The 27,781-nt window shown below is 41.2% G+C and overlaps 2 protein-coding genes across 2 annotated transcripts in view; one reads left to right on the top strand and one right to left on the bottom strand.

The window, feature by feature from the left end:
- The window catches only part of vamp3 (vesicle-associated membrane protein 3 (cellubrevin)), an 81,807-nt gene that overhangs the window by 18,960 nt on the left and 35,066 nt on the right, over positions 1-27,781 (bottom strand). The gene's annotated exons all lie outside the window — the stretch shown is intronic.
- On the top strand, positions 366-16,537 carry ccdc3b (coiled-coil domain containing 3b). The gene is made up of 3 exons (XM_050039022.1): positions 366-1,146; positions 6,025-6,199; positions 13,746-16,537. Exons 1-3 carry the CDS (start codon positions 797-799, stop codon positions 14,037-14,039), a joined length of 819 nt encoding a protein of 272 aa, XP_049894979.1. The 5' UTR covers positions 366-796; the 3' UTR covers positions 14,040-16,537.

The raw sequence follows: 27,781 nt of genomic DNA on the forward strand, positions 1-27,781 counted from the left end.
CTCTACCTATTATGATTGGTCAAATAGTGATTGGTTTTCACAACTCTTGGTTGTGGGACTGCATCTGACTGGTCAGATCTTGGTAGAATATTTGGTAGTGGGGCCAGAGATGCCACTGGCTTTGTCTTATTGTCTTGCTGGCTGTCTGGCCCTACCATACCTGGGCACCAGCTGAACATAATAGCACAGCAGGCCTGCGCATTTTTCACATATTTCCTTTAGAGCCTGGACCGGAAACGTTTAGGTAGAAGCTATTAACAGCGAAATAGCCAGGAAAAAATCTCCAGAGGAAAGTAAACTCCACTGTGTGTTCACATTGTCACTAGAGGGTGCCAGTCTTTCACTGTTTGCGGCAGAGACTTCAGGACGGTTCTTTGTTGCATTTAATGCCACCTAATTTCACTAATTTGAAGGTGGAGGATTTGTTGTAAATTTTCAGAAAGTTTTACTTTGGAAACTTGAATGCATACTCTTTATCTGCTCCCTCTGATCTCATTTCAAAGGTGAGAAGCACATTTTTTGCAGGGGATGCTGCTGGTGTGAATGGGCTGATCCAGTGATCGCAGGTATAGTGGCTGGAGGAGGGAGCAAGGGCCGCACAGAGCGGAGAAGTTCCCAGCTGCCCGGGACTGTTTTGTTGTGTAAAACCTTTGTTTAAATTGTGAATCAGCACTGGTGGAAGTATGTGTATGGAGTGAAAGCCCTGCAGTTTTTTCTTTCGTGATTTCATCCATCAGCAGCATCGTGCGCGTGGGTGCGCCTGCTTGACCCGCAGTCGCCTCATCTCTGTCGGATCATGTGGATTATTTTTATTATTCTGACAGCGACGGGTGCTGATGGGAGCTGGGGATGTCAGCTGCCCCACGACTGGAGACCGCAGACAGAAGCGTGCCGTGCCGAGCTGGCGCAGATCATAGTCTATGCCAAGGTGTTGGCGCTGCACAAGGAGTCTTACAATGTGTACAACTACCTACCGTCCGACAGCGACCTGCTTTTCTCCGCCGAGATTGAGCTGCTGTGTGACCAGGCGTGGGGCAGCATGCTGGAGGTCCCTGCTGGCTCCAGGTTCAATGTCACCGGCCTGGGCTACTTCACCTGCTTCTCCTACAGTGTCCTCAAAAACAACAATTACTACTTCTTTCTAAGGTGAGAAACACAGATGTGCCCTCAATGTATGTGTTGTCACAGATGCATTAAATTTTACTGGCCCCTAACAAAATGAATGGAGAGACTTTAAGCATTAGTCAATAGAGTTATGTCTTAAAAACAACATTTTCATGATTAATTTCTAATAAAAGAAACGCCTGCATCAGCTAAACTTTGTCCCATAGACCTATGCCCTGTTATAAATGTAGCCTACTTTCACCCTATCAGGGTTTCAGCTCAAGAGTATAAATATTATTGTGTTAAAAGCTGCACTATGAGCTGCCTAGGCCAAACTAGAATACTTATCTTGCACATACATATATATTGGACTAAACACTTGCATTATACTCTCATGCATATACATACATACAGGCATGCACGTAGCCTACACATGTTCATCTGAGTGTCTACATCAACATACCACACACATACAAGCATACTTATACAAACACACACACACACACACACACACACACACACACACACACATGTTCTCCTCTATGCATGCATAAATGTATGTACGTGCATGCCTGTGTGTATGAGAGCATGAATGTGCAAGTAGTATCAGTGAATATGTATGTGCAAGTCAAGTATTCAGTTTTGGCTGAGGCAGCTTCTCCTTCTGCACAGTGTGTTGAAGTTTTAAAGGTTTGTCTCTGTGAGTGTTGCCCAGAGAGGATATGACATGGATGACCCACTTGCAGCCCTTTTTTTTCCTCCAAATTTTTGTGTCTTTTCTGTTTAAGAGAAAAGATGAAACTTGGAAAACTTTGCAGAAGTGTCTCTGGGTGCTTGAGGGACATTGCTCGGTGCCTTCTTTTGACTGGAGTGCTTGATGGCAATTTTTTTTTCTGGGGGTGGGGGGACAATTTTTTCAATGGTTTACATTCATTATGGAGGGGACATTACATATAAAAATGAAATAACAAAATATTGCATTGACATTGCATAACACATCTACATCTAGGCACTAAGGTGATCCTATGCATTATGAAATGTACATAAATTCACTTTGTGACACGGGATAACACACTAAAAGACAATTATTTAACACTAACCAACTGTAAAAAGAAACTACATATTATATTTCACTCTCTATGAATGTGGGAAACAATGTATGGTAATCTTAGGATATAATGTTAAGGTGTTTGTGGCAAAGCTGCATCATCAGTCCCTCCAGCACGCTTAAGATGTCCGATGAGGATAGTTGATTCACCTTATGCATCCAATCATATTCATCTTTATTCTTTTTTTTTTTCTTTTTTTTATTACAAGATTTTCTGGGCATTGTTGCCGTCATTCAATAATGAAGAATTGAAAGGAGACAGAAGAGGGGGATGGGGAGGGAGAGAGGGGGGACACTGAATTGAACAGAGGATGTGTCCACTAGTCCACCTCAGTAATGCTTTTCCTCTGAGTATGATATAAGATCCATGGCTTGAACCTCACCTCCTCCTGGCCCGTCTCTTCAATGAAAACCAGCAACTCCTCAGATCTGTGCAGAGATCTGTCACGTAAGGACTCTCACAGGATTCAGTCCATTGTTGGCCAGTAAGGAAACATTGAGCAGTCAAAAGCAGAGGATTGGAGGATTGGCACCATCCTCACATATTCTCTTTTAATCAGCATCTGCCCATGTGATACCATATTGATTTCAGGTTAATAATATATTTAGTAACCTGCCAAACGTTCCACTCAGGTTTAAAAGAGTATGTGGCAGGTTAATTCTTAAATGTCTGTGTTGGATAGAAACAACACTGTTACTCAGGAAACGTCTATTGCATTCCAGCCAGTGTAATTACAGAGCCAGACATTTCCCAACAGCTTGAAGGTAAACTTGGTCGGTATAGGACCACCTTTTGTCCTGCTCAAACACACCAGTTTGCCGCTTGATGAAGGGAACGTGTGCTGACAGGCCTTTACTGATATTTCTCTCATACTCTGCTTTTTCTCTCAAACAGATGAAGAGTTAGATATTCAGAGAGGGGGCACTGAAAAGCATTCCTGAAGTTTAATGTCTGGCCGCCCCTCATGAGGGTCTGCAGCATGCAGGGCCAACGACAATAGTATTCTTTATAGCATATGTTACACATCATTATGCACGGAATCGCGCTCACATTGTGTGATGGTGTATTGCTGGGTCTTTTAAGATGACTTCACTGGCTTTAGTTAATTACACCCCCAGGGACGACTTTGCTGTCCCCTGTTGTGATGGTGAAAACATCCGGACGTGATCCCCATAATCAGCCAGGCGACCACCATGGGAAACTTCCTGAAGCCATAGACCAGTCACAACAGAGTTGCAGATGATAGACCTGATGATGATAAAGAAGCAATAACTGCTTCAGTAAACCAAAGCAGTGATCTTCTTTCAGTGTGTACTAAGGATTTGATGGAAAGAGCAACTACCTAAAAACACTCAGCCACATTTTCCTTCAGCACACAAAGCAAGTAGATTTATGGGAGACAAAATGTACAGTAATGTTTGTGTCCATCTTGTTGTTTTTACACTTAAGTTTTTGTACTATTTAAACACACGTGACACAAGATGCTAGTTAGTGAGCATCGGTGCTGGTAGGCGGATTTCGTTGCCTTTGGGCAGAGTGAGGCTAGCTGTTTCCAGTCTTTATGCTAAGCTAAGCTAACTGTCTCTTTGTTTTAACTTTATATTTGCCGTACAGATATGGGAGAGGCATCGATCTTCTCTTCCAAAGGACTTAACACACCAGGGGCGTGAGAAATAAAAGACATGAAAATGTGAAATATGCAGCTGTGAATAATTTGCATGTAAACTATCCAGGGTCACAGATGTGCCAAATTAACATACGCGAATATTTCTCTCCTGTTCACTTCCATTCAATGCAAGCTTAAGGAGTTCACGTTTGCTGAACTTTGACTGGCAAAGTCGCAGACTCAACCAATAGCAAAGAAGTACATGTAGAGGAGACAGTCATTGTTGCCTTTTCTAACCAGCCAGTATTGTATGAAATTAGCCATGAAAAATACAAACTGCCCCACATGAGAGATGCAGCCTGGCTGGCAGTGAGTTGGGAGACAAGCATGAAACGTAAGAAAATGAAATTTGTACTGTAAACATCATATTTCGCAGCATTTATTAGCAGGCTAGCTAACATTAGCTGGTAAGTTAGCGTTGCATGTGCATCACACCCAGCACTGCCGGCATTTAACACTAATATCACCTTGACAGTCGATGGTCACTTGTCTGTATTCGCCCATGTGTAACTGAGGCCCTCATACAGTAGCCATGCGAATTCACAACAGTTGCAATAGTTCTGGCGGTGTCGTGACGTCACTGCCAGAGCTATTGCTATTGTACTGTTCTCATTCTGTGTGAAAGTATTCCTAAAAAACAACAGTTCACAAAAATATATTGATGTGCAAATTAAAGGCAGAAAAAAATGACCCCAGCCCTTGAGTCTCAGAAAAAATTTAATAAGAGTATTTCCCAACATGTTGGAACTATTCCTTCAGTTTTTCATTGAGGCACTAATTGTACCTCAAAGAGATGTATCACTATTGAGATTAAATATTAGTTTTCATGAAAATTGAATGAAATGTAATATGGCTGAACAAATCATCTTTGCATGTCCCACTCTTTGACATCCTAACGTGAGACTCCCTCTCATAAACCTAAAACAGATCAGTGTAGAGTTTCAAAGGAGTGTTGTTGTGGCAGCTCTGCAACACTGAGTCACAGACACTGTACGAGGAGGCCAAAACTGAAAAGTTCTCATCACAGACTGCAGTGGACATCCATTTCCTGTTGAAAAAGCCCCAACAACACTTATCTCAGACAAAAATAGTCTTTCCAATCAATCATGAATAAGCTCCCAGGACCGCACAAATCAGAGCCGAGCACAGAGAACCGAGGACGTCCCTCAGGACCTTTAAATGAGACTGAGTGACTGCTCTGCTTAAGCTATAAGTTTGCTGTTAAAACTTTAGCCTATACCTGACTACTTCAAGATTTGTAATGTCTCTGTCGAAGGAAAAAGACTCGAATGAAAACCGAGAACCGAGATGAAAGTCAAACATAAACTGTCACTCAAGTTTTTGTAATATGTTGAGGTGCAGGCTACATGTGCTGCGTATGAAACTAAAATATATTAAGTTTTTACAATACATTGTAAAACGGGATTTATGTTACTATTGTTGTGCTTAATTTGTTTGTTTATTTTTTGTGTGATGTTTAATTATGTTTCCATCATTCCATTGTTTCCATCCAAACAAGCTCCTCTGGAGCCACAGTTCCTTCTGACCTCCTGATCACTTTGCTTTAACAGAACCTTTGACCTCCTCTGCTGAAGCAAAACGTCAGCTTTCTCTGAGCTCTTTTAACACACACACACACACACACACACACACATGGTCTCTGATAGGGACAACCTCACTTTTGATGTCCCTCGAGGGACACAAGATGGAATCCAGATGTATGGAAACACGCTGCTTCAAGACTTCCTCCCTCACACACTTCACATCGTCAGAGAAGATATGAAACATGCACAGTAAATCCCTTTGGCTTGTACTTTGCTGGCTTGACTCATCCACATAATGCTTGAATTTGCATAAAAATAGAGGAGGGTCTGCTAACAATTCTGCTTAGATGTTTTTTTTAACATTATTATTATGGACATATGTCTGTCAACTTAATAGGATGAATGGATAAAACCTGTCTGTTTGATTGAATTTGAAATCCCGATGACATGAAGATTGAGTATCAAATATTGTTGTTGCTCACAACTTCTGTATGTGTGCATCTGCTTCTGTTTACACACATGCACAACTTCTTACGGTACATTAGTTTATGCCTTTGTTCACATCTGTATCAGTACAATCTTCTCCTTCTCTGCCATGCAGGATGGACGAGAACTATAATATTATACCCCATGGAGTGAACTTCCAGGACCCCATCTTCCCGGACACTGCAGAGAACCACCGCATATTTGCCAGCCTCTTCCAGTTTGCCAACTGCACGACTGGGACCCAGGTCCACAGCTACACCCCGGAGTGGGAGGCTCAGGAGGACAGCCGGGTATGTAGCCCGTCAGAACCACCAGTATAAACTGGCTCCTAGTGTTGTTTGCCCCCTTTGAAGTGTCTTTCTCACACTCAGTTAGTGATAAGGACATCATTTGATTTAGTTGTTGTGCGCTCATGGTGGCTACACAAATGGTTTGTTGAGAAAGAGTGGCTCGAACCACAATAGCCTAAAGTACTGTGGTGCACACATAAAAGGATTCAATATTACATCCTGTTGTTTTCAAAGGAGCACTATGAAGAAGCTGGCAAGTTAGATACGTTCTTAATGCATGGGAAACCAAACGCACATTTCCTGAGGTTTTGGCTATACAAAGAAGTCACTATGTTTAAAGGAAAAATCTACTTAAACAATATTGTTTTTGCCAGCTCTTTGGCAAACGTTTTGTTGTTAAATGGAGTATTTTCGGATGCCCAGAGACGACAGCAACTCTAACATAGAAGTGAGTGAAATCATGTGGAGACATGTCCAGCCCAACTACAGCGGTCTTTGATAGCTCACAAAACACTAAAGTCAGATTTGGGTGTCAGTCCGTCAGGATCAAATACCGAGGGCTGTTTTACGCAGATGTTCAACAGTCACGCAAGTTGAAATTGATCACACAAAAAACATTTGTAGACCAGAACACAAGTGTAGCCACAAGATATGATGAGTATTGTGTAAAGAGGATGACTTGGATCCAAACCAACTCTCTACCTTTTTATATGACCAGTGCAAAAATTTAATGTCCATCCTCTTGGGGATACGGACATGAGCTTGTGGAAATGTAGAAAATCACTGACTAAACTAAAACCAGGTAAAGTGGATATACCATAAAAGTAAATTAATGACACAATAGCTATATGAATACACAGGACAATGCAGAATTTAAAGGTCACTACTCTTTCTAAACACACAGTAATTTACCTCTTAATTAAAAGACCAACAAAAGATGGACTTTGATTATGTTGTAAAGTAAGGTGGTATCATGGGAGTTGTTGTCTTCATTTTTGTTTCTACATAAACAACCGCCATTGCTGATAAAAATCTGAATTGACTTAGACAGAAATCTGGTTAACGGATAAAAAATTTTATTGGTCAAAACAAGTGACACAGCTGAGTGAGGCAGCTGAAGAGCTACAAAGCCACCAGACTCCACTGAGAAAAACAGTTGCCAGTTTACCGCTGCCTCGCTTGGTTAGTTTGTGCTGTTTTGTGACTTTGTTGAATCCAGACTGAATACGAAAGTAACACAAGAACATTGTCAGGTTATAACATTGCTGTATGCATTAGCTTGGTATCTGGCATGAACCACTTGTGATTGTAGCATATCATAGTAAGCTGAATCAGTATTGAAATATCAAATCAATAAATTAGGTCTCAGGATTTTGTGTTGCAAAATCAATGCAACTATGCCTTGTGGCAAAAAATGCTGTTTTCATGTAAGTGAGGATAATTCTGTAACATTGTATGATTTACAATGAGGTATCATCCAATGTGTCCTCATCCCAAGACATCACATATTGCAGCTTTGTCTTTGGCCTTTCTTGTCTACATATTACTCACGAAGTATCCTTCTACGTCTGCTCTTTGGTTTGACTCCACATTCAAATGGGAAGCAAACACCTGGCTCCCAGATGAAAATCCGGGGTTTGCTTCCACTGTTTGTGTCAGGTGTGTGACACCATAATTACTGACAAAGTGGCGGTATTTGCAACTTCGGAATAGGAACGGGCTGTATCATCTGGTGTTTCCTGTATTTCCCTGGAAGTTAGAACCAGAGGAGGTTAAGGGGATATAATGCCATTGACAGGCAACCAATTGAAACACACCTTTTCTTGGCTAATGGCGGCTAATGTAAGTACACAACTCAACAAAATATGTAACATAGGTCTAGTCATTTTCAGACATTTTAATGTGGAAATGTTACAGACTATGTCTTTAATTCCTATGACAAAATGACCTTAAACAATAAGCTTCAGCTCCACTGTTTAATTGATGGAAACTCCTTTTACCTAAACACCACTGGCAATCATTAACACCTGGCGCTACTCGACCCTAAGTTTCCTGCATCTCGTCCCAGAGTCCATGTGTCAGTATATAAATGGTTTCCAGTCATTCACCACTGCTTTATCCCCTTTAATGAATCTAAACCTTTGGCCTAATCCCCCTGATTTAGGTCACTCTTCTTCTGTCTGTTTCCAATCATCTGCTGACTACTCATAAAAGCAAAAATCCGCCATGGGTACAGAAAATGAAAACATGGTTTGTATTTCCATTAACAGCAAACTTTTGGGTCAGGCCTGTGATTATAATTACAGAGCAGCATTTAGATATCAATGCTGCTTTCTTGCATCATTCTCGTGATTAGATTTCCTCCCTGCAAAATAAAAACAGACTTTTGCTGGTACTGTGTAACCATTGTTTGGACAACTGACCTAAGCCCACAGCAGCAGAACAGATCATGCCATACGCATCACATAATCCAGTGTCAACCCAAGTAAATCAAATGGCATGTAGTCATTTTGAAATTTGAAGCTGAACCGTATCAGCAATAAAAACATTATTATAAGCATTTTCCCACAGTTTTATGGTCCCAGCACTTGTGTAGAAATATGAGCTTGGAAGGGCTAAAAGCACTTTCCTGAACTGATGACTTGATACAAAAGCAAAACGTATTGCTGCTCACAAGATTTGAGTTTCAGTTAACATGGTCTAACTATTAAATAATCAAGATGTGAAGATACCTGTCTGTTTGTCCTCAGAAGGGTTTCAAACATGCCTCCTCACTGAGACAAAGCTTCTGTCATGCATTAGTCCTGCATAAAACATAAACTCTTTTGTTTTGTCCTTGTTGCAGTTTAATTTGGATGACATCAGAGTTGATGAAATTCGGCAGGGTACAGATGGTGTGCCACATGGATCCATTTTGGGGCCTGTAAAATGCCGGAGTTTGAAAGATGTGGGTAATTATCAGGCAGGGAGCATCTAATGAAAGTGTGAAGTAACATAGTTGCATCATGGGAAATGTAGGAATCAGTGTTTTGGGAGCTCAAACCCTCTGTGTTCTACTGACAAATTAATCTCTATGCCAGTGGTAAGATTTTACAATATATTTGATATCTGATTCTCTTTTATTACACTGCTGTTATTGATATTAGATTATTAGTGCAATTAAAACAAAATGTATGTTGTTTTTGAGATCCAGAGATATCAGCCCACTCTCATTCCCAGGTTGCCAAATACCATCACTTTTTCATGCCCTTCGTCATGTGGTATTGCTGCCAAAGGCATCCTTTAACATCTTTATGAGATGCACCAGGCTTTCATCTAACTACAATGTAAATCCATCCACAGCAACACTTGACGTGACGTAGTATAATGAGAGAGAAAGTTCTTGTTGGGTGGGAGGGAGGGAAGGGTGGATGGATCAGTGAAACCAAAAGTCAGTGGAGTCTTAACAATATGTTATGGAAGTTATATATAGTCATCATGCATTGATGTCACTCGTGACATATTCACATCATGTTACGTAATTGTTAAGTAACAAATGTACTTAATTTTAACCCAGCAAATCTTTCTAAACCTAACCAAGTAGTTTTGTTGCCTAAAGCTAACTGACTCTTCACTAGGTCCTTTCCCTTGAACGCAGACTGGCCAATCATAGTGTAGCATCAGCCAGCTTCAACATGGGTCTGACAACAACACAGCTGTGCTCCAAAGACTCTAATGAAGTCATTTCAGATTCCCCTTAATGACAGGCTTTTGTAGATTGTGAGCCAAACAGTGTGCCTGGGGCATGTGTAATAATGATACTCGTCACCTGAAGAGGTTGGAAGGAGATACACATTTCCTCCTCGTTCCAAAACCAATATCAAGCCCTGAAAGGTGTAGGGTTAACTAGCCAGCTAGCTACTGAAGGTATAGTCTACTGAATGTGAACACATGCTACCTTTGCTTTTTAATGATTAACACTGAATAAATACCTACCCTGCTGTGCAGGGACCAATGAAGGGAAACAGGAAAGCTTTGTGGATATTCAAACAGCTGCATGTCATCACAGTGTGTGTGCTGATGAACGTTGTTTAGCTTTTCAGCAGTAGTTAGGCTTTAGCTTCTAACTATTGTCTTTTCAACCTGTTTTTGCTGCGAGTGAGGTTGACACCTGAATATATCCTTAAAACACATATTAAAGACCCCTCTGTCTGCTTCTCTCTGGACTCGCTTTTTAGTTTTCCCAAAAATTTTAAGTGCAGTTAATTACAGTGCGGGCTCCATGCTAGCTGTGAAGGGTGAAGGGTCAGTTACAACTGTTTCACAACATTAATCACATCTTACAAAAACGGGTTGGATGGCAATAACTTGAATATCTCCTTTAACTCTCTTTGTCTCCTTGAGAGTCAACAAATATTTTGGCATCTGGCTTGATAGCAAATAGGGCTGGGCAATATATTGATATGATATTGATATCGTGATATGAGACGAGATATCATCTTAGATTTTGAATATCATAATATCTTAAGTGTTGTCTTTTTAAAGGCTTCATTACAGTAAAGTGATGTAATTTAGTGAAGTTACCAGACTGTTTGAGCTATTCTATTATTTGCCTTTACCCACTTAGTCATTATATCTACATTACTGATGATTATTTATCAAAAATCTCATTGCCTAAATATTTTGTGAAAGCACCAATAGTCAACCCTACAATACCATCACAATATCGATATCGAGGTATTTGGTCAAAAATATCATGATATTTGGTTTTCTCCATATCATCCAGCCCAACAAATTCAAAGTTTAAATATCACAAAGAAAATCTTGTTGCTAAACTGTGACAGAAGCTTGACCTTTTGTACAGAAACAAAGCAAGTCACTGTAGGAAGCATTATGAAGAGTTGATTTATAGATATGTGACTGTGCCCATTCATAAGCCCTTAGACTCTTAAAACTCTCACTCTAAAGTTTATGACTGAAGGTCGTTTAAATACTCACTGTTAAATTTTTTATGATAAATGAGATCAATTTGCCCTCCCTTATTCAGAGACATAATAATCACTGGTCTATATTTATCTACAAAGCCCTTGTTGGAAAATCGCCACATCATATCTCATCTTTGCAGCTCTGGAACTCTGGCCTATATTTAACCTGCCTGGATGATTGGTTAATGCTTATGAAACTATATATCAGATCTAATGTAGGAAAGACTGCTTTTCCTCTTAGTGCAGTGGTCTACTTGTATTACTGCTTTAATTGCATCTTCGTTATCATCCATTATTCTGTCATTGTTCGAACTCTGTTGTTGTTATTCTTCTTTTTCTCAATGTGACTATAATTAGCTTCTTTATCAAGCTCAGCTCCAGACATGTGGTACAAGAAAGTGTTCGTTAGTACTCTTACATTGTATGGGTCGGGTATTAATACAGCTGTACCATTCTTCTCTCCAGGTTTTAATGTGACATTGATAAAACACTAACGCTTATCACTACCAAAATAACTCTTCCACCCAGAGGCAGCTTTATATTGTATGCCTGGGTCTCAGTCTCGGCTCCAGACCTTTAAGGCCAATTACCTAAGTATTTGTCCACACTGCAACTTAGCCTAAAACAATACAGTAAACTTGGACACAGGAACCAACTGAAGGTGTCTTGGGATTGAGTGATAGTCATACCTGGGTGCACAGAGCGGCGATGTGTCATTTTACACCCTCTGCTTTACATAACTTGATTGTTCTGCTCCTGAACTTCATCTTTTGCATTATAAAGTTTCAAATCCCTCATGAGACATAAGTAAGAGCACATGGGAAAAATCCACAGCTAATATTACAGCGAGTAATGCACTAACCAGTGACGCTGGCCGGCAGCCAGCAGCACATTTTTAACATTTCCTCAAAACCCTCAGCGGTTGTTATCTGATGGCAGGAATATACATCAGTGTTTCACGCTGGCCCCATGTGGAAGCATTAGGATCTGTGGAGGAAATCCACACTCAGGCAGACAGGCATGCAGTCAGAGGCAGCTGGAGCTCATTTTTCCACCTATAGGAAAAGGTGCGGGCCTTTGGACCGGCTGTCGCAGGTTCGCAGGCATGTTGGGTTTCATCTCGCAGTGCAGTCTTGCTGAAACAGACAGAGCATGTTGTGTAATAATTTTACCTCAGAGTTATCTTGGTACCTACCTGGAGCAATGTGTGTTGTCTGTTGGCGGATATATAAATGGGCTGGTACATAAAGATACAGGCATACAGGTCAAGGTTACTCTTAAAGGAATACTTCACCTCCAAATGATCATTTGTATACTATTACTCATCATGTGTTACGTTGAATGCACAAAATTAACTTGTTTTTCTTGCAGTTTTTCTCTGGTGAATGAAGAATCCAAAACGCAGACAAAAATTCTTGATGAATTACAGTTATAGGGGTCTGTGGTTTACAGCAGCCAAACTCTATCAAAACATTTGTTACAACTTCACAGACACATGCAAAACAACACAACACATATAGTATAATCCAAGTCTCATTTATTCAGTCATATGCTCAGTAGTTCCCAAACAGACAGCCCTTTCTAACGGGGAACTTAAATAAAAGTAAAACTTATCTATGTTCTCTCCAAAGCCAGACTCTATTGACAAAAACAGTAATTTTACATCACTGAACACGGGAGCTGCTGTTCTACCACTGCCTCAATTATTGTGTGACTTTGGAGTTTTAAAAGGGTTTGTTCGGATTCACTTCATATAGTGCAATTTTGTGAGTTTGAAATACTGATTTTTTTATATAGCTTTGTTGTTGTTAAATGTGGATCCATCTCAAAGGCAAAGCTTCAGTTCATCAAGAATGTCTTCCTTTTTTTGATTCTTCGTTGACAATGGAGGCCTGGGAGAGAAACAAAGTTTTCTTCACAACTTTAACATAATACAGTGTGAGTAATTGATATTCAAATGGTCATTTGGGGAGGTGAAGTGTTCCGTTAGGATTTATTCCCATGAATTATTCCACAGCATGAAATGTATAATCTAAAAAATACTTAATAGTTAATGTCTTGACTTTTTCCTCCTCCTGTTTCTTTCTTTTTAGGCTACAAAGCAGCCCAAAAACTGACACTTTTTTGACTGTCATACACAAGCAGTGGAATATGCTGAAAGACTTACGAGCTGTTGGCACTGGTTGTCACCCCAAAGAGCGTGCCAGAAGTGTTCTCTCATATGACTTATTCAAAGAAAATCCAGTATCAAAAACAGCAGATCTGTCAGATGCTACGTCATAAATGTAAAACATACTAAATCTGACACCAGTATTTAGTATGAGCCACGCTGGGATAAAACTCCAGATAGGATTTCGGTCAAAAGGCAGAGCAAGATGAAAAGGTCTCTTGGGAACAATGCTGGCCTTCTTTGAGCAAACAACCTGAAAATAATTGATCAGTAATATGACAGTTAAGTGTTTGAATCGGTCACAAGCTAATTGTGGTTGCCAATTAAAATACTCTGAACGTTTTCCCTGATATTTCCAATGTATTTACTGTGAAAAAATTGGAATAAACAATCAGTTCTTTTCTCTTTACAGTTGTTGTGCTCTGCGGTGCAGAAGGCCCTTTTTGAGGAGGAGGAGAGGGCCTGGGTTCTCTCCCAGAAGGTGCGCTCCTTGGAGAAAGCCAACGACCACCTGAGGGAAAAAGTGAAGACCATGAAACGTCTGCTGCGCCAGGCCCAACGTGAGACAACGAAAGAGCAGCAGACCCTCAGCCACAAACAGCTCTACGAGTCAAAGGCGCCCCAAGCTCACCCCGATCAGGACACGACTCAGGATCAGAGGAAGCAGCCGCTAAAAAAGGTCCTGTCCAGGACACTAAAAAACTAGAGTGGAGATCAAATTAGGGTAACACGGTGGACGGTGGACGGCTGAACTAACTTTTACTTCATTGCATTCTCCATGTCTTCAACTTCATTAATAAGCTTATTTTAAAACCAAATTTGGCCCTTTTGTTGGTCCAGTTTAATCTTAATGGTAAAATTGACCTGTGCCATTGAGACTGTCACCTACAAAGAGACCATTCATGCTATTTACACCCCTATCCCTATACTTCTAAGTACTCTGTGTGTGTGTGTGTGTGTGTGTGTGTGTGTGTGTGTGTGTGTGTGTGTGTGTGTGTGTGTGTGTGTATGTTGGGAGGGCAGGGCTCACTTGACCTACTTTGTGTCCCCAGATGAACTAAAGTGAAGGATTAACGCCCTCTGAGATAAAGGATTCAAATGGTTTCACAGGAGTAAAAGATCTTTGTCTAAATCTCCTCAACTCTTATTTCACCCCATTAATCCAATATGATTGTTCTCCCCGAATAACTGTGGGTTAACATCCCAACTTTTACTTTTGTCTTTTATTAGTTTAATTCAGTGGCAGCACAAACGTTTTCCAAACATCAGACAGAGCTCTCAGCGGGCGGATGCACTGTTGAACAATATGTGGACAATGTCAAAGCATTAAAAAAAATGGATTATCTTGTTTCTTTCTGTGCTGGACACATTATGCATTGTATAGATATTAGACATTGTTTCTTACTTCAGAAATGCTATCATCAAAATCAATCTGTCTTTTGGGGCTCGGCTCTTGGACGGGGTGATGAACATGTCTTGTCTTTTTTGTAATGTCCTGACTGTGTATATGAGCGCATAGTTACAGAGGAGCAGCTGTGCCAAAGTTTAAAAAGCCGCAAGGCCTAACATTACGTCATCATTCTTTTCTACCGCTGCCTGCTTTTCATTTACTTGCATCTATTTATACCAAAGAAACTATCCTAAAGTGTATGATTCTTTAAATTCAGTGAATTGTTTCCCAAGAGTGCCTTTTCCCCCCAAAGCTCTTCCTTTATGCCAGTCTGTTCATACACGTTGCACTGAATGAAAGTGTAAGTTTTTTATTTGAAAACAGGGTGCTGAGCACTCATTAAGGAATACTTCGCCAACAAAACTATCATTGGTATATCAGTTACTCACTTTTACTTTGAATTCATAAAGAAAACTCACATGCCTCCAGGGTCAATAAAGAATCCAAAAACGGAGAACGTTTTTAATGAACTGAAGTCAACAGGGGCCGTGTTTAACAGCAAAGCTATATCCATCCATCCATCCATCCATTTTCATTCGCTTATCCGGGGCAGGGTTGCGGGGGCAGTAGGCCAAGCAAAGCACCCCAGACGTCCCTCTTCCCAGCAACATTTTCCAGGTCCTCCTGGGGGACCCGAGGCATTCCCAGGCCAGATGCGATATGTAATCCTTTCAGCGTGTTCTGGGTCTGCTTCCCACCAGTGGGACGTGCCCGGAACACCTCTAACTGGAGGCGCCCAGGAGGCATCCTGATCCTGACACAAAGGAGCAGCGGCTCTGCTCCGAGCTCCGCCCAGATGTCAGAGTTCCTTACCCCATCTCTAAGGCTGAGCCCAGCCACTCCACAAAGGAAACTCATCTCGGCCACTTGAATCCTCTGTCTCATTCTTTCGGTCACTACCCAAGCTCATGACCATAGGTGAGTTTGGGGATATAGATGGACCAGTAAATCAAAAGCTTTGCCTTCTGGCTCAGCTCCCTCTTCACCACAATCATCCGGAGCAGCACCCACATCACTGCAGAACTATATCAACACATCAAACTCTCACACAACTCATGTAGTATAATCCAAGTCTCATTTATCTAGTTGTATGCTCAATACTTCCCAGACACATGCAGTTTCACTTAAACCATATTTAAAACACTTGCACACGAGCACCTGGGCAAGTGCGCGTGTGTTTAAACTCTGCTGGTGAATTCAGTTGAGTTTCCCAGGCGTGCCCTGCGTGAGACTGTTTATGCCTAAGTGTTTTTATAAACTAACATCTTACTTAAAATGCACGTGTTTGGGAAGAACTGAGCAAACAACTGGATAAAAGAGACTTGGATTATACTGCATGAGTTGTGTGAGAGTTTGTAAACAGATGATCTGATATTCGCTGTTGTTGCGGCCTCCTATGACTCCAATTCAACAAGAATTTTCTCAGTTTTTGGATTGTTCACCGTTAAAGGCTTCAGGAAAATCTACGAATATTTCGTAAATTGAACGCAACATAGGGTGAGTAACTGATATACAAATGGTCATTTTGTGGGTGAAGTATTCCTTTAAGTCCAGCCAGTGAGCCTGGCGAGGTACAGGATTGGCTTTTTCTGTGTCAGAAATGAAAGTTCTGCATTTATTGTACTTTCTTCATTTGCTTTTATTATTATTTTTGCTTTCTCTAAACTATAAACACATGGTTTGCTTTGCCAATAGCATAATCATTTGTGTAACAGTTATTGTAGCTTTTTATAAATAAATGAACTTTTACAAAACGTCCTATGTGGTTGTTTTCAGTTGGTGCCATCTGCATTACACGCAGTGTACATGTACTGTATGTTACATTTTGGGTGGAATTTGAAAGAACTATATTGAACTATTTCAATATAAACAGTAATACATCCCCATAACATCTAAATCTACTGAGCTTTTTACATATAAATCCAGAAATACAAAAACAATATTGGGTAAAGTTGTAAAAGTAGCTTCCTGTGCACAATCACAGTCTGTACAGAGGGAACAGGGATGAAACTCAGTTGTAGTAGCAGTCTGGAAATGCAGACGGTAGTCTGGGTGCATTTAAGACTTCTGTTTTTATGCTTTTATCTCTTGCCTCATTGACGTATCCAGGCCTGTCCATTTGGATACAGTTTCATGTAACATTTGAACCAGTTTCATGGTATGACTACAAAGAACAGTGTAACATTATTTTCTCTTTTCGTCTGCACTATATTTTAAAATAAATGTGTCTGGCCAGACAAAGTAATGAATTCAAGTAAAAGTTTCTAACCTCAATTGTAACATTTCTTGTTTTCCATGTATTCAAGTCAGAAATGATAAATGCTTTTTGGCAGGCGGAAGATGTTTGGTGTGATTCGGTGTTAATAAATCAAAAGTTTTCAAAGAACCTCAAAAGCAACATAAATCCTAACGATGAACTGGCCTCGTTTTGACCTCTTCTTCTAAAGCTTTTGTCCAGTTTTACATCCGGTGCACTTTCAGAGAGAACACAGGACCATTTGAGACGCGAAATCATCTTGGCAGATGAAATTTTCAACACAATTTCCAGGAGAGCTGAACCAAATTTCTTCCATATGGTGGTGTCGCATAAAGAGCGAGGGAATGAGAGGCAGGGGTTTGCATGGCGAGGGGAGAAACAAAAAAAAGGGGACACATTTCAAACATGCTTTATGTCAGGGACTCTCTCGCAGGATAGTTCTGCAGTAAAGCTGGATACGAAACAGGCATTTACAAGCTTTCTTCCCGCGCATCGTTTGACCTCTCAGGCAAAATGAGAAAGTGTTGCAAAGCACAGCTTCTCGTCTTGTCTCCTCGTTAGCTCTTTCTTCTCCCCGTGAAACCTTCGCATCAGACAACCTTGCCTGCAGCCAACTGTCAAAATCCCATGGACCCGGGCCAAAGATGATATACACACACTGCTTTCTCAACATAAACCACCGTGCACAGCCAAGCTGCAAAACAGATGTCAGGCAATACGACGGCACAGTGGTGGTCCCTTCCAGAGGACCTGGCTATCTGTGGACATGGTTTATTTATCTAGCCTTGTTTTATATTTTCAAATGCTGTTACTTTCTCTGGCTGCTCTGGTTTCTTTTTTTTTCTTCTATTGATAATCCCAGAGCATCCAATTGGTTAATACAGTATATCTTTTTCCTTTTTTACCCCCCTTCTTCCCTTTCTGTTCATGTTTTCTTAAGCAGCTACACTTTAGTCTTTCACTCTGTCTGTCATTCATCGCTCCACATGAAGAAATCCACCAGAGAGGTTTCTCACTTTGAGCTCTCTAACCTGCCTTTGGCTCCATTGTTTCTGTAGGTAATTCTGCACTTGGAGAGCCGGTGTTTCTTTTTAAGAGAAGAAGACCGGCTCTTTGTGTTTTCAATTAGTCACCCCTGCTCCATTAAAAAAGAAAGAAAAAAAAAAGACTCTAGAGTTGTGCAAGTGTCTCTGTGTGGCTGTGCTTCAGCTAAATGTTAATGATTCTTCTGTCTTTCTTTCTTCCAGTTATCAATGTTTACACCTCAGTAACTTTGTCTTTGAAGGTTAAAATGTGCTTTATGTAATTAATTTGTTTCAGAGGGGCTTTATGCTCAGAGCATATGCACTGTCTGGACGCACTTCTCATCATGGAGGTGGCTGATACAGCAGCTAGCAGCTAAAAGTGCTAACTCCATAAACAGCACTAAACTATGGCAACAGTGCTGACAGAGCTAATAGTGCTAATCGGGGGAAACCACAGGGTGGGTGCTATGCTTCTGTGACGACGCCATTCCAATGGTAGCAGTAACTGCTGCATGAGCACTGTGCAAAGCCGCCAGTGGGATACACATATGCCACTAACAAGCACACGCAGCTGAATCTTCTTACCACAACATAGAATGCAGAAGCTCAGATTTCAACACACAGAGGTAGCATGACTTTATTCTCTGCTCAGGACACCATTGCTCTTCTTCTGTACGTAGTAGTTTGCTACTATATTATATGAATCTAAAAGTTGCACACAGAATCTTTAATGAGGGCTACCAGTTGCCACAAATTCTTCTATTGTGCTGTTTATTAGTAATTGGTTGAGCACTAAACATACCGGTGACTTTTTAAACTTGAATATAGCTTCATTAGAAATCTCTGGGGTGCACTAACTTGCTTAACCCCTTAGCAAAATTCTTTTTTTAACCCTAAAATTCCATCAACTTACTCGTGAATGTTGATTAAATGAATGTATTTTTATGGATGTACATATAATAAACAACTTGTCTGTTGGTGCCTCCTTCATCACACGACTTCAGGGTACACTGTTACACCCATGCTAATATCCTAAGTTAGCCTATTAGCATGCTAGCATTTGATAATTAGCAATAAACAAAGTGCAACATGGCAGATGATGGTAGATGTTTGGTTGGTTAAGATACTTTTTATTAAGCCATGTATTGCTCACATGTAATTTGTAATATGGTATTAGGTCGTAATCATTAGTTGCTGTCCAGTAGGTCCAGTGACCTACAATAGTAAGAAAAGTTATTTATTAGCATTAATCACGAAAGCAAGTCAGGCAGAGCAATATTTTAGTGATTTTAGTGAATATACTGGTGCAGAAACAGCAATTATCATGTTGTTTAAATGCTTTGAGCAATAAAATACAACACATCTTCTTTGTAGTGTCCATGTTGTCCTCCACATTAAGACGTAAAGCTCATGAACGCACCGAAGTTGGAGGAAAGACCTCCCAAGGAAACAGGACCATCCAAGGAGCCCATGAATGCAACATAATACTTACTGAGATATCTGGACCAAAGTGATGGATAAAAAATGGAAATCTGCATGTAATAACACCAAAATCTGCAATTCATATCAAGCATTATATGAAATTTTATGTGGCACCCAGGTGCAAGTCAGTGATCACTTAGTTTGCACCTTCCTCACAACTCTTTCATTCAGTCGTCTGCTTCACAAAGTGAACATTACCCAGCACCTCTGTGAACACGGCTCCGATGAGAGTGGAAACGCTTCCTCATCATTTTTTCACACATGACCAGCCGTACTCTGGCGAGGAGGAGGTGATTTTTCATTGTTGCCTGTCCACGTCTGTTTCAATAAGAATGACTGATGTGTGTGTTTGCCCTCAGAGACCTCTGCTGTTCCAGTCAAACTAAAATCACAATACCATGCTTTTAGCTTCAGCCTCGTACTGTAAACTCAGTCTTGAGACCCCAGAGAGGGAAATGCAGATTTCATGGAGACAAAAACAGTGACCTCAGTATTTTACTTTAAGGCTACAATAATGACCATAACACCGGATTCAATTCCACAGCCCAGTAATGGCATGCAAAAAGGCCATGGTTCACACTTGAGAATTTGGATTTCACTGTTGTTTTTTCACTCTGGGAAATCATTTCTCATGTCCACAGTTTCTGACTGAAGAGTGACACACAAGTGACACACAAACTTAATTTCAGGCTGGAAATCGCCTCAGGAGAACTAAATGTGTTTGCATTTAGTTGAGTTCTTCTGTCATCAAGGTAAACTGCTAGTTTCCACCATCACAGACAGCCTACTTCAGCCCGCGTCCTCCGCTTCCCCTCCCCCTTCCTTTCTTCCTTCACATGTAATTATTCCATTCTTCATCTGGCTTGCTGACGAAGTCAACAAGACAAGCAGGAGGTATTTGACTTCATGTGTTTGTTGTTAGCGCTGCCAAGCAGTTTTTATATCTAATGGTTAGACTCTGGGATATTGTGTTTATGTTGCTGTATTTTCCACACTGAATGTTTACAATGTTTCTGAGAGATTGTTCAGGATTTTAGTTCAGGGTTTTTTGGTCTTTAATCTAGACTGCATGTGAAGTTTTCACATAGTTTCCCAAGAGAAGTATCATTCTGTGGGGTGACTGTTGTTTTTTGTGAATCCACCAGTTGTATGGGTTACTGTTGACTGATGTTCCTGTTTTATTATCATTCTGCATGAGATGAAAATGTCTGTGTGACAGCATTGGAGCAGGGTGGATCCTGCAGTGTGGCGATAACGCTCAATTGCTTATGGAGAGCAAAAGGTTTGCAGAATATCAGTCAAAGGTAAATCTGTATTTTATTTAGTGGCCAAAAAAACTGAGCAAAAAAAGAAAATAAGCAAAGGCAAACAAGGAAAAACTTTTTGAACAACCTGATGATAAAAAATAGATATTTTTAACTGAAAAAAGGTTGTTGAGCCTGCTAGCAGCTAACGGTGTCAACAGCGTGAATGGCTCTTAAATTGACAACAGTGCTAACGGAGCAAGCGGTGATAATGCTGGGGAATGGGAGGGTAGGTGTTCCACTTCTGCAACAAAATAACTGCACCTGCATGTCTTTGGGCTGTGGGAGGAAACCACAATACCCAGAGGAATTTAGTTATAATATTTTTGTTGTTGGTGTTTCAAAAAAGTGTTTTGAAATCAATCAGTTCCATTTGATATGAGTCACTGGGCATGTTACGGCAGATTGAATCTGCAGCTCCGCAGGACTTGGACTTTACTTGCACCTTGGTACAAACCCATCCTGTGCATATCTTTTGAGTATGAATTACTGCCCGAGAAAGGTTTCAAAAAAGCACAACCCTGCAGTCTGCTCATGCACAGTGTGTTTTTGCATGTATAGAGTATTCGTAGATGGGGCTTCAGTAAGTAAAAAATGTTTTGTTGAGAATGGCAAAGATGAATCTGGAGCAGCATTGGTTCAGTGGTAAAACTGAAAATTTTCTGCATTCCAGTTTGAATAAAGGGTTTAGTAAAGAGGCCAAAACATTAAGAATGGGCAATTTTAAGCTTTTCGTATATAAACAAGAATTAAAATCGGTGAAAATGTGAACCGAAATAGAAATACTCCAGAGAGAAGCTGCGGCATCAGACTGCTGACCTGACAAGGGTGAATGACCGAATGAATTTATGAATTAAGTTGGGTTATCTGGAAGTCATACACATGGACACACACATTTCAGACATTTGTCTGTCGGCATCCCAAATGACTCCGTCCCCAGTGTGACCTCAGACAACCCCAAATTCCACTCTGCATCCTGTCTGATGTCTGCTTTGATCTTTTGTCACCACAAACAAATCAGTCACATCCCATTCTGGATGTGCAAAGGTGTGGAAACAATGCTCTTTCATGATTTTCCTCTCCATCTGTCCTGCTCTTTTCATGTTTTCTTCCTGACAGTGTGCTTCCTTTTCATCTGCCGTGGTCAGGGTCCGTGTCGTCTGACAGACAGAGTCGGGGTAAGCTCTCAGCACAGGCCAGTTTCAGATGTATTACTAATGCAAGTAACATGGATGTCAAGTTTCTGGCGATGTTTGACCCTAATTGCAGGCTGAATTTTCCCCAAAGTGGAAAATTAGTGGCTCTCCTCATGCTGCCAGATACTCTCCATCCTGCTCTCCATCCTGTTTGTTATTACCAACTGTGGTTTGCATAGTCATGCAGGACTTTGAGGTTCTGCAACTTTTCATAAAGTGCGGTGCTCTGGCTTTAGCAGCTGCTGCGTCGGTACTCAGAGAAGGCTGAGAGTTCAGTCCATGTTTTTCACAGAGATCCCTGAAAGTCTTTTTGTATTTTAACAAACTTTGAAGAACTTTGAAACTTTATGTTGCAAAGCACTTTCACATCATCTCCCCCACGCAGATCTGCGAAAATGAGTCACTCACAGCGAGCAAACTGTTCACAAACTGCACGTCACTCATCTCCAGGGCACAAAGAGGAGGGTGATCTCACTGTTTAGTTGAGTCTCTTTCCCTCCGCTGTGCTCCAGCACCTCGGGGACTTTGACTCGCCTAAACTCAAACAACCTGGTTTTGCTCCTAAAACAATGTGAGGCCAAAGGACCGAGGAAACATGGAACTGGAAAATCTTTTTACAATAATGATTTTTGTCTGTTTTTCCGTGTTTTGGTCCAAAGAAAATATTTGGCCAAGATGCTCTGAACTATCTGACGCTGCATCCAAAACAAACGCACAACTGAGATATAAAGAAAAGATCCCAGTGATTAAGTGTAGAGGGAAACATGAGTCTCTGTGTGTGTGTGTGTGTGTTTGTGTTTGTGTGTATGTGTGCCTGTCTATATTTATTTGGTATTTTGCTCATAAAGCCACTCTAAATCTATCCACACAGCTATTTGTTAGTTAAGCTTTCAGGCTGCATGCCACAGTGTGTGTTTGTTGGCTTGTTCAACACACAGTCTGTAAGATATGTGTGTGTGAGAGGGTTTAAGTCTTGTTAAAAAGAAAGTCAAAGCTGGATCACTTAACAGAATAATTAATTATTGTTATTTTTAGCTACTGCAAAACCTCAGCTGTTTTGGCAACACACTCTTATTTAAAATCAAAACACACATCATATGACATCATACGCTGATCGTGCTAAATCTGCATAATGAGATTACATTTTGGATGTTCTCCTGTGTGTGATATGGAAATAAACAGCATATCTGACTAGACATAGCGTGTTATTGAATTTGTTGTTACCTCCACCCAGCAGGTTTTGTTTTAATTTGTTTATTTGTCTGTTTCTAATCAGATTCTGATTGAATTTGCTGTGAAGTTCAGCCATGGGACAAGGAAGAACTGATCTGATTTTAAGTGCAGATGCAAAATAAGAAATATAGGTATACAAACTATAAAGGAGTTTGGGTTTGGGGACCTCAGAATTGCGTCTCTGCTCTTTGTAGATGATGTAGTTCTGTTGTCTTCATCACACCGTGACCTCCAGCATGCACTAGGGGGGTTTGCAATCAAGTGTGAAGCTGTTGAGATGAGAGTTAGCATCTCCAAGTCTGAGGTAGTTCTCTGTTGGAAAACGTTTCCCCCTTTGGGTTGGGAGAGAGTTACTGTCCCAGCCAAAGGAGTTCAAGTATCTTGTTCATGAGTAAGGGTAAAATTGAGCATGGACAGAAGTAGAAGATATACTCTATTAATCCACAAGGGAAATTCAGATGTTTCACTCTGTTGTCATATACACACAGGCCTGAAATACACACATGCACAAACAAGACCTATAGATGCATTAAACTGAGGGATGTCAGAATGAAGGGGCTGCTTATGGATGGCATCGTGAGCAGCTGGGAGTTCGGTGCCTTGCTCAAGGGTGCCTCAGCAGTGTGCAGGAGGCAAACTCGCACCTTTCCAGCTACCAGTCCATGCTCCATACTTGGTTCATATGGGGGGGACTTGAACCTGTGACCCTCCAGTCCCTATGAACTAAGCTACTGCTTATAGCGCTGCGTCTGCAGTGATGCGAGCATTGTGCCAGACCCTCGTGGTGAAGAGGGAGCTGAATCAGAAGGCAAAGCTCTCAATTTACCGGTCCATCCATGTCCTAACCCTCACCCGTGGTCATGAACTTTGGGTAGTGACCGAAAGAATGAGATAACAGATACACCGATTAGCCAAAACATTAACATTAGGTGAAGTAAATCACATAGACCGTCTTGTTACAGTGCAATGTTCTGCTAGGAAACCTTGGGTCCTGGCATTTATGTGGATGCTACTTGACGTGCTCCGCCCACCCTAATACTGTTGCAGACTAAGTAAACCCCCTCATGGCAACAACACTGGTCGATGGCGGTGGCCCCCCAGCAGGACAATGCATCATGCCACACCACAAAACTGCTCAGGAATGACCCCAGGAATGGGACAGAGAGCTCAAGGCATTAACTTGGTCTTCAAATACCCCAGATCCCAATCTGATCAAACATCTGAGGAATGTGCTGGTACCCCAGAGGTACCCCGATCAAATGTGGGTCCTCCTTGGACAGGACTTGGTTCTGACCTGTCAAGGCATGAACACAGGATCTCTGGAGGGTGTCATTTGGTGCCTGGCATCAGGGCGTTACTTTCAGATCTTTTAAGTCCTGTGGGTTGTGAGGTGGGGTACCAGCATATCTTACAGATGTTTGATCAGATCGGGATTCAAGGAATTTGGAGGCCAGGATGATGCCTTGTGCTTTTTGTCACGTTCCTCGGACCATTCCTGAGCCGTTTTTGTGGTGTGGCATGGCGTATTGTCCTGTTGGGGGGTATCTGGTCTGCACAGGTGTTTAGGTGGGTGGAGCGTGTCAGGTTGTATCCATGTGAATGTCAGAGCCCAAGATTTCCCAACAGAACATTGCATTGTAACAAGATGATCAATGTTGTTCACTTCACCTGTCAGTGGTTTTAAGGTTTTGGCTGATCGGTGTACAATCAGCTGAATTGAGTTTCCTCTGCAGGGTGGCTGGCTCAGCCTTAGAGAAAGAGAGAGGAGCTCAGACATCAGGAGGGAGCTCGGAGTAAAGCCGCCACTCCTTTATGTTGAAAGGGGCCAGTTGAGGTGGTTCATTTGATCAGAATGTCTCATGAGCTCCTCTCATTAGAGGTTTTTCATGCACGTCCAACTGGTAGGAGGCCCCGGGGTAGACCCAGAACATGCTGGGTGGATTATATATCTCATCTGGCCTGGGAACGCCTAAGTATCCCTTAGGAGGAGCTCAGCCTGCAGCCCCTGCGATCCGGCCCTGGTTAAGCAGGTGAAAATGAATGGACTATAAAGCACATTTTGCATGAACTGGCCCATAACTCCTGAGCTGTGAGGTACAGAGACAAAATTACTTTTTGCTTCACCATATTGCACATTGCACAAAAACATTATTCATTTCTTATTTGACATTCCATGTTTGCTATTCTTCTATGTCCCATAAAAAAATTGACTGAAAAGAGTGCAAAGCTCAAACAAGTGAAAACTCTCCACACTTATGACAGCGCAGATGTTGAAGGACAGCACAGATATATCAGGCACGTAAACCTCCTGTGAGCACTGACAGACAGAAGCACAATAGGCTCCTGCTGACAGACAGGAGGGCAGCATGTGCGCTCGCTCTTTTGCTGTGCACACAACACATTTCATTTCAAACCTTAACTCAACACTTTGACATAAGGTGAAACAGGTAATGAAGGGTCATAAAGACGTTTTTGATTTGAGAAGTACATTTATCCAAAAGATGCCATTATAAACTCACAGCTTGACCTACAGCATCTTATCAGTTATCTTCATAATTATTTGAGTATAAATTTATGCCAGGTACAGCAGGTCACCTTGGATTGGAATAACAAAGGTTTGTGGACTTTTGAGAAAGTATGGTGGTCAGAAACTCACTGAGGCCAACAGTGCTTTGGCTTTTTCTATCGCATGGGTTGACATGGAAATTCTGTACAGACATTCATGGTGCCCAGAAGATATATCCTGCTGACTTTGGTGATTATCTGACTTTTCCTCCAGCTCCACTGCAAAGTTAATTCATTTGAGTTTTTAAGTGAAATGTCTTGACAACTGTTGGATAGATTGTCATGAGATTTGGTACAGACACTTATGTCCCCCTTAGGATGAAGTGTAATAGCTTTAGTGATCTATTAGTTTTTCTTCCATCCCTAGATGTTCCTCAGAGTTACTACAGGAGGGGCCCCAAAATTATTGTTTGATAATTCTTTTCAAAAATGAAATATGCCTAAGAATACACATTAACATAATTCAAATATATTTCCAACAGCCTCTCTTTGTGAAAGTTTCCTCCCTCACTTATCTGGAAAGCAAACTGGTCAAGACTGCAGCCTAAGGCTGATATGGCCCTCTGCCTCACTACCTCCATCAGCCCAGTTTAATATGCAATGCAGTTTTATACAGTTTGTGTGGTAGGGAGTCTCTGATCCACCTCTCTTTCAGCTAAGGCCTGAAAAATGTTTAAGACTTCTGATCTAGTGCCATTAATGGGTCTAAATTTTAATTTGTTTATGAACAATTTCCTGCAATACTAATTCCCATCAGTCTCAGCTGTACTTTGTGTTTAGTGCTAATTGGAAGATGTTAGCATGCTAACACACTAAACGAAGATGGTGAACATGGGAAACATTTGCTGCCTTCAAATGGGATTGTGTTTGTTCACAAGGAAAGTCCATAGTCCTCTGTCATAAGGACAGAGGGATGTCGTATGCTGTAAAGCCCTGTGAGGCAAATTGTGATTTGTGATATTGGGCTTTATAAATAAAATTGATTGATTGATTGATTGATAATAAATGCCCCCTCTTGTGGGTATTCACAAAACTGAAATTTTTTGAAAGCTCCAAGCTCACATGATGTGTTTGCTAATGTTTAAAAAAATAGAGCAGGCCACTGAAGTTCATTTTTTGGTGGCTGTTAAGTTAATGTAGCCTCTTGTAATTTTACCCGTATAGAGATTTCTGTCATAATTTTGTATGTCTGAGATAAATGTAAATATACCCAACATGCCCTATCTTTTTCCTCTGTCATTGGCCTTTGCATTCCCTGCATTACATTACCTGCTAGCTTGAAAAATTGTTAGCCTCTGTGGCTTTTACACACCGTTGCCTAGCAGCAATGTTCTTACAGTTTAACCACTTGAATGCTTAGCATATCATGGCAGGCTACCATTTTGTGACCACAAGCTGAAGAGTTCCATTTGAAGGGAGCAATTGATTCTAGACTACATAGCATCAGCATGTTAGCATTGACATTGTGAGCATGTTAGCATGATGATGTGGGTCCATGTCATTGGTTCGACAGCCCATTGGTTCGACATCCCATTAGTCCGACTGTCCGCGGTGCTGAACGGCTCGCGGTGGGCGTATGGTGCGCCGCGACCGGCTTGAGGCAGAGCAGGCTCACGGCTTATGTGTTTGTCACTTTATTTTTCATTTTAACCCACACCATGATCTTTTCCAGACCCCAACCAAGTGGTTTTTGTGCCTAAACCTAACCAGACCTTAACCACAGGGCATCATGATGATTTCGGAACGGACTTCGGAACAATGAGTTTAATATGGTCGGAACAATGGGATGTCGAACCAATGGGCTGTCGAACCAACGGGCAGTTCCCGATGAGGTTAGCATTTAGTTTCAGTTTAGTGCTGTCCTCCATTTACCCAAGGAAACTATAAAGAAGAAATGATCATGACAACAGTGACAGCTCTCAAGGAGCCAGATTTT

Source organism: Epinephelus moara, chromosome 24 (assembly GCF_006386435.1).
Source record: "Epinephelus moara isolate mb chromosome 24, YSFRI_EMoa_1.0, whole genome shotgun sequence".
In the NCBI taxonomy this organism is placed as follows: Eukaryota; Metazoa; Chordata; class Actinopteri; order Perciformes; family Serranidae; genus Epinephelus; species Epinephelus moara.